Source organism: Paroedura picta, chromosome 1 (assembly GCF_049243985.1).
Source record: "Paroedura picta isolate Pp20150507F chromosome 1, Ppicta_v3.0, whole genome shotgun sequence".
Classification (NCBI taxonomy): domain Eukaryota; kingdom Metazoa; phylum Chordata; class Lepidosauria; order Squamata; family Gekkonidae; genus Paroedura; species Paroedura picta.
Genome location: NC_135369.1, coordinates 107,069,701 through 107,076,757, shown reverse-complemented (window position 1 = coordinate 107,076,757; position 7,057 = coordinate 107,069,701). Strand labels below are relative to the sequence as shown.

Below are 7,057 nucleotides of genomic sequence, written 5' to 3'. Positions count from 1 at the left end.
TTTTATCTCTGGTTTAATAGAAAGCAACCGATTTATGAAAATATCCACCTAGATTCCATGTATAAGATTTTAAAGAAGCGTTTGTTTTTGTTGGCTACTCCAGATCCTATACATAAACTTTTTTTGGAAACAGGTCCCACCGATTTCCCTGGGATTCACTTCACCCGCGGAGTATATAAATCCCAGAATAAGTAAACCAATAACTGCTTAAGCAAACCAGTCCTATGCATGTTCGTGCACAGGTGGATGGGGCTTGGCCCCAAGAAAGTGTGCCGAGGACATTTAGCAGGTTTCAGGGTCTGGCCACTCATGCATTTTATTAACTGTCGTTAAAAGTAGTTTTTCAAAACCCTTCTTCCGACAGAGCCCCCTCCCCCTCTTCCTGCAAACACAGCTTTGCATGCAGGCAAAATAAAAATAAATAAATAAATAAATATCGAACTTTAATTTCATTTTTTTAATTTGAAATTTCATCCAGAAACACTGGTCCATAATAATAAATATATCGATAGTTCTTGAGAACATATATAAAAAATAAAGACACGTCCTTGTCTGTGAGGCCCTAACAAAATAGTTTCAAGCGAGCGCCCAGGAGGAGGAACGAAAACAGGAGGCGGAGGGCCGCCGACCCGACCCAGCATGCAGAGAGAGGCGGCAGCGGCTGCGGGCCGAGCCAGGAGCGGATTCCGCGGAGAGGAGGGACTTGGGGGCGGCCCTAAAGGAGGAGACACGGTGGGCCCCGCGGAGGAGAGAGGCTGCCTTCCGAGCCCACAACGGGACCCCAGTCGCCCCCGGCATGCCAGAAACGCTGCGCGGAAACGGGGGGAGGCCCCCCACCAGACCTGCTCCCCTGGCCGGAGATCCTGAGGCGAGGCTCTCTCCTTTGGCATGGCACGGCACAGCCCCCCCCCCCCCAGCATCCCGAGCCTGCAGCGATTCGAGCAGAGGTTCAAGCCCCACTCACAACTCGAATCGAAGCCGACCGCTGCAAACAGCTCTGACGGTTCAGAGTCCCAGGAATGTGCATGTGAGGTGCCCCCATGAAATATATTCACCCTCCCCCACCCGGATTTCACAGAAGGGCTGTGCCTTGTGCTGCCTGGCCCTCTCGGACCCCAAAGCGACGACTTGAGAGCCCCGCGCCCACACACACAATTCAGCCCGAGTCCCATTTCCCGGGATTCGGGAATCGTTCGGTTTCTTGCGCGTGACCCCCACTGGTCTCCACCGGAGCTACTGTCCAGGAAGGGCTCAACGAGGGTGCAGTCTCAAACCTTGGCTGGATCGTGCCCATCGGTGTTAACGGCGCCTCTTTTCCTTTCCTTTCCTTTGCTTCCTGAGCTGGGCCGGGGCAAGTCCCCCTTCCACGCTCGTCAACCAAGTCGCGCTCGAACCAAACCAGCACTGGCTTCTGCAGCAGACGTGAAGCGGATCCTGCCTCCCCCGCGTCCACTTCCCTCCCCCCCTAGACTGCAGCCCCCCAGGTGGTGGTGGTGGTGGTGATGGGGAGCCACAGACCCCTTGTCCCTGGAATCCAGCGAAACCACGCTCCCTTGGCAAGTGCGGGTTTGCTCCCCTGGATGCCCTCGGCCACAACCCATACAGACTGGGCCGAATGGGGAGGGCGAGGGCGAGGGCGAGGGCGAGGAGGAGCCCGGCTCGGAGAGAAGGAGCGTGCTCCCGACCACCCACCCCCACCCTCAGCGGCGGTCGTGCAGCGGGGCGCGGGCGCCGGGCTGTCACTTGAGCATGTCCTTGGACTCTGTGGCGAGGCGGGCGAGGCCGGCGCCGGCGGCAAGGGCGGAGAGGTGGGGCGGCGGGGGCATCTGGCAGATGCTGCAGGGGCAGGGCAGGCCGGCCCAGTGCTGGAAGGCGCCGCCGGCGGCGGCGAGCGGGAGGGCGGGTGGCGTGGCGGCGGCGGGGCTCTTGAGCAGTGCGTGGGGCGGCCGGATGGAGCCGAGGGCGGGCAGGGTGGCCGAGAGCGAGGCGGCGGGGTTGGCCGAGGCCAGGGCGCTGCCCAGCAGCGGGTGGACCGGGTGGACGGTGCCGGCGGCGTGTCCCGGGTGTCCTGCCGCCGCGTGGGCCGCCGCCGTGCCGCAGTGGAAGGCCGAGTGGTGGCCGCCGCCGTAGACCTCGCCCAGCAGCCGCTTCATCTCCTCCAGCGAGCTGGTGAGCATGAGGATGTAGTTGCGCGCCAGCAGCAGCGTGGCGATCTTGGAGAGCTTGCGCACCGACGGCCCGTGCGCGTAGGGCATCACCTCGCGCAGGCCGTCCATGGCCAGGTTGAGGTCGTGCATCCGCTTGCGCTCCCGCCCGTTGATCTTCAGGCGCAGCTGCTGCAGGTCCTGCTCCGAGAGCTGCTTCTTCAGCTTGTACTTGCCGCTGTCGCCCGCTGCACCCTTGCCGCCGGCCCGCGACAGGCCCCCCTCGCCCGAGCCCCGGGCGCCCCCCTCGCCCTGCGTCGACGACACCGGGTTGAGGCGGCTCTCGGCGTGCGGGTGGTGGTGGTGGTGGTGGTGGTGGTGGTGAGGGTGGTGGAGGTCGCCGCCGCGCAGGTACAGCTCCTCCATGTCTGGCGACGACGCTCTGCTTGACGACACCGAGCTGGAGTCCGAAGTCATGGTCTGTGCCTGGGTTGGGCTGCGTCGGCCCGGCCGGGGAAGGCAGGGAGTGAGGGGGCCGCCCGGCTCGGGAGGGGGTGGCGAGAGAGCCACCCAGCAAGGAGGAGGAGGAGGAGGGGGAGGAGGAGGAGGAGGAGGAGAGACACGCAGGCAAACCTCCCCCGCCCACCCTGCCCTGCTCTGCCCAGCCGGCCCGGCCCTGCGGCTCCCCCTACTCCCGGTCGGCGTGCCGAGGTGCCGGATCTAAGCTCGCCTCGGCGGCAAGAGGGGCTTTTATAGAGGCGGCTACGAGCTCCCGCACAAAAGCGGCTCTCTGAGCACGGACGGGGGCTTGGGAGAGATGACGTGCCAGGCTTCAGGGCGGCGCGCTTTGACTGTCCCATTTAGCTCCCCCCTCTTCGCAGGCATTGTGGCGGCGCCCCGGGACGCCCCAGCCGCTGGCCCACCGGAGCCCGCGCCGCCCCGCCTCTGACGGACAGCCCCAGCACAGACGGCACTCGCCCGGGCCGCGCCTCGCCCCCCCCCCACGCCTCCCCAAGCCGCAGAGCCTCCTGCAGGCAGGGCAGGGAAGAGAGCGCCGTCCCCTCCCCCCCCCCCCGCCACTGCGCTGCACTTCCACGGCCGTCCAGCCGAAGCGGCTCAATCTGGTTTCATTACGGAGCAATCAGAGCGGCAGCGGTCATAATCGCAGCACAGTAGGAGCAGGAATCCCCCTCCGGCCAGTGCGCAGAGAGGCTCACTTGTGCGCGCTCCGCTCGGACTTCCCAGGGCAGCGGAAAGGCTTCTTCGTGGCTGCTCCGGAGAGCTGCGGTCGCAATCTTGGTCGGAGTTCTTAGGGCTTGCACCCCAAAGCTCACGCCTTGAATCAATCTTTGTTGGTCATAACGGTGCCCCTGGACTCTGATTTGATTGCATCACAAACCAGTTCTCCTGGCAGTCCCGGGATGCCCCCCTCCCTCGACCGCCTTCCGCGCTGCCCCCCCCCCAACCGCTCCTGCCCTGGGCCCCTGGCGCTGCGTCTCCCTCTCCACAGGGGCCTTGGGGCTGAGCTGCTCCAAGCAGAGCGGGCCCTCGGAGCGGCCAGCAGTCGTTTTCTTGTCACTTTCCCACACATCTGTCCCCCATGCTGCCCAAACCTCCCAGTCTTTTTCAGGCCTCCCACGCCACCCCGTAGGCTGCCCCCGATCTGGGGAAGCCCCGTGCTTGGGACTATTTTTCTTGCGTATTTATTTGACTGCCATTCATCTCATAGCCGGCCTGTCTGAAACATATTTGGCAATAGGTACGGGGGGGGGGGAGAAGCCTCCCGGGGGGACGACCAGCAGGTGTTGCACCATCCCGGCTAGTGTGCCTTCCGCTGGCAGCCTGCTCCTTCGACCAGTGAGTGGGGGCGGGAGTCGCGTGAGCTCAGGGACCCTGACTCCCGTGGCCGCGTGCTGGGCCCGTCCCTCCGAGGATCAGCCGACGAGGCCCCGGACGGAGAGGAAGGGCGCAAGAATCCAGCCAGCCATCGCCCGCAGCAAAACTGCCCAGCCCGTTCCTCTCCCAGCTCTCGAGCGTAATCCTGCCAGAGGAGCCTCGGGGGCGGCGCGGGGGCCACCGACAAACTCGAAAAGGAGAGGGAACCCAAGAAAGTGCTGAAAGCCAACGCGGGTGTGACCCTCTAAATAACTGAGGTTAGGAGTTTGTCGCCTTCAGCCCGTTTCGGTCACCCTGGAAGCCTGGGGGGGGGGGGATTCCAATCTGAAGGGTGTTGTTCACTGCGGCCAGGCCCCATTGCGTTGAAACAGCTGGGCCGCCTGGGCCAGGCCCCGGCGCCCGATGTACGGCGTGGTGGGGGGGCGAGGCAGGGAGAAGGAAGCCGGTGGGCCTGCAGCCCCCACAGGGACGTCTTCGCCAAGGTCCGGACTGCACCTCTGGAGGCGGAAGTTTTGCTTAAGAAGGGAGTTTCCGGGGGGGGAGCAATCCTGCGAGAGACGCTCGTGGGCTCCGCGGGGCAGTGAGAGGCCGGCTGCCTGCTGCGAGGTGTGTTGCGGGGAGGGGTGGGTGGTGCAAGATAGTCAGACGTTTGCTGGGTCTTTTTCCGGGACCCTCTTTTAACACGCACCAGCCCCATCCTCCCACTCCAGCCGTGTGCGCTCAATGAGCCAGGCCGCTTGCGGACCCGCCCTTCTGGAGCGTTCAGACGTGTCACACACGGGCGCCCTCCCGGTCAATCAGCTCTCGGCTGGATGGCGCTGCAGAAGGGCCAGGAAGACCCGTCAGCAGATCCCCTTCGGCACCTGCTGGCCGAGAGGAGGAGCGGGGACCACAATCACGATGGGAAACCTCGGGGAGGGGGAGAGGGGCAAATCGTGATCAGGTTCCAGAGCCAGACTCCCGCTCAGACGCCCTCCTGGGTTCGCTGGTGCGTTGAGTCTGAGACTCCCGGCTAGAGATCCGGAGCGCCCCTCCCACGCGCACTCTGCGGGCTGCGCAGGACCCCACGGCACCCCACCCCACCCACCCCCCATCTGAATACCAGCGGTTCCTGGGCGCCCTCATGGGTGGCGTTGCCCCACTAGGGGTGTTGATCCCACTAGGGATCGAAAGGGGGCGGGGGGGGGGGAGGGAGCGCGAGAGAGAACTTCAACCTACAGTTTCCGAGGCGAGTCCAGGGCGACCCAGGCAGGTTCCCAAGCTCCAGTTATTCGCCTTGGGAGCGTTGTAGGATGAGGGGGGCTCTGACCCTGGGAGTCGTTGCCTTCAGCAGCCGGGGTGCTCATCTCTCTTCCTACAGGGAGGCCTCGCCAATCCGCAAAAAAACACAAACTTCCCCGAAGTGCCTGAAGTGCAGACGGAGCCAGACTCGGCTGAAGAGAAGGACTGACTCCGAGGGAAGACCAGGCCAAGAGGCGTCGCCCCCGCTCCCCCGGAAAGAGGAGGCAGGCCGGGGTAGTCGGAGAGACATCTGCACATTCCGCCCTCGGCCCCCCCCCCAAATTTGTCTTTCGGGAGCAGAGCAGCAAGGCCCTTTGCAGGCATGGATTTATATCAAAACATCTGCTTGATGGAGGAGAACAAACGCCTCTCCCTCCCTCCCCAACCTCCCGCCCATCCCGTGGCTAATGATCCCCAAAGGGAGCCAGCGCCTTGGCGAGAGGAGGGGGAGGCCCGGGGACTAGGCCTGTGAGCGGCCCTTGGTCCTTCCACTGAGTGGGGTCCCGCGGCCGGGAGGGCAGGAGAGGGCAGGAGAGGGCAGACTCGCAGCCGTGCCAGCGACAGCGCGCTCTTTCTTCGGCAACTCGGCCGAGACCTTTCGCAGAGCTTCAAGACAAACTCGGGTGCAAGTCCAGTGGCTGGTAGGAATCCGGGCAGAAACGCGCCCGGCCCGTGTTCGCCTTCCCCAAGGAGCATTTCTCAGGGTCCCCACATTTTTCTCAGGGCTCCCCCGAGCTTTGGAAACAGCCCCCAGCTGAGCTCTGGAGGATCCCAGGAACTCGGGTGGGCTCAGAGCTTCTCAGGCACTCTGCACAGCATCCGAAAGGCCACATTTGCGCCTCTGTCCCACAGATCACTCAGGCTGCATCTGCGTCTCCAGCCACAGTCGCACCTCCGTAGTCCTTTGGGATCCTTGGGATGCAAAGAGGAGGGAGGGAGTCCCGCGCTTGCCTAATCCCGCAGTTGAATTCCAGGGTGCTGTGTGTGCAGGGGGGGGGAGGGGCATTGCTGGATCGGGCGCTTGATCGGACCACCAGACCAGGGGAAATCCGCCAGCAGAGCAACCCCCAGCCAGTTTCATGTGTGCACAGTTTCCCGTTGGATCGCTTATTGACCTGTAAAGATTTTATTTTAGCTGGGATCTTTCAAGACAGTTTGAAATGAAATGTAGGCTCTTCTATTATTTAGATGTCTCGCCTTTGAGGTTCAGTTACGATGTATCCATTATATTTTATTTATGCTACCCACGGAGCAATCCTAAACAGAGGTATGCTGGGATTGCCTTGGTAATATCGTCAGTTTTGTTCTTTGAAACAGAGCACCAAAAAAGCAGAATTGGCTAGATCCTTGGGAAATATAGACGAATGTCCCTCGTTGCCCCTCCATTTTTAGTGCCAAGCCCCCCCCCCATCGACAACCTGTGGGACATAACCTCCCTCTCTCCATTCACGGGGCTTGCTTACTCCTGGGTAAGTGTGTCCAGGACTATCGTCGCGATTGGACGGGCTTGTGCCCATGCACTCTAGTCCATGCTTCTAAATCCGTTGAAACCCAAAATGAGCACCTGTGCTTAGGATGGTGCCGCCAATACTGCAACAACTCTGCCAACCCCCCCAACCCCCCCCCCGAAGGTCTGGCGTAGCAAATGAGAGCATACAATATCCCCATTCTGCTTTGTCCCTTCTTGCGCTCCCTTCATCTCTAAGCAGGGGGTGGCAGCAGCTCCAGAGTCCAGA

The 7,057-nt window shown here is 62.4% G+C and overlaps 1 protein-coding gene across 1 annotated transcript; it reads right to left on the bottom strand.

The window, feature by feature from the left end:
- Positions 1-509: 509 nt before the first annotated feature.
- OLIG3 (oligodendrocyte transcription factor 3) lies at positions 510-2,689 on the bottom strand. Its single transcript, XM_077344552.1, has one exon. The coding sequence runs from the start codon at positions 2,619-2,621 to the stop codon at positions 1,740-1,742; it is 882 nt and encodes a 293-aa protein (XP_077200667.1). The 5' UTR covers positions 2,622-2,689; the 3' UTR covers positions 510-1,739.
- Positions 2,690-7,057: the final 4,368 nt, after the last annotated feature.

Bases quoted from the DNA above. Each gene is read 5' to 3' on its own strand.
- OLIG3 (XM_077344552.1), bottom strand. From the start codon at position 2,621: ATGACTTCGGACTCCAGCTCGGTGTCGTCAAGCAGAGCGTCGTCGCCA.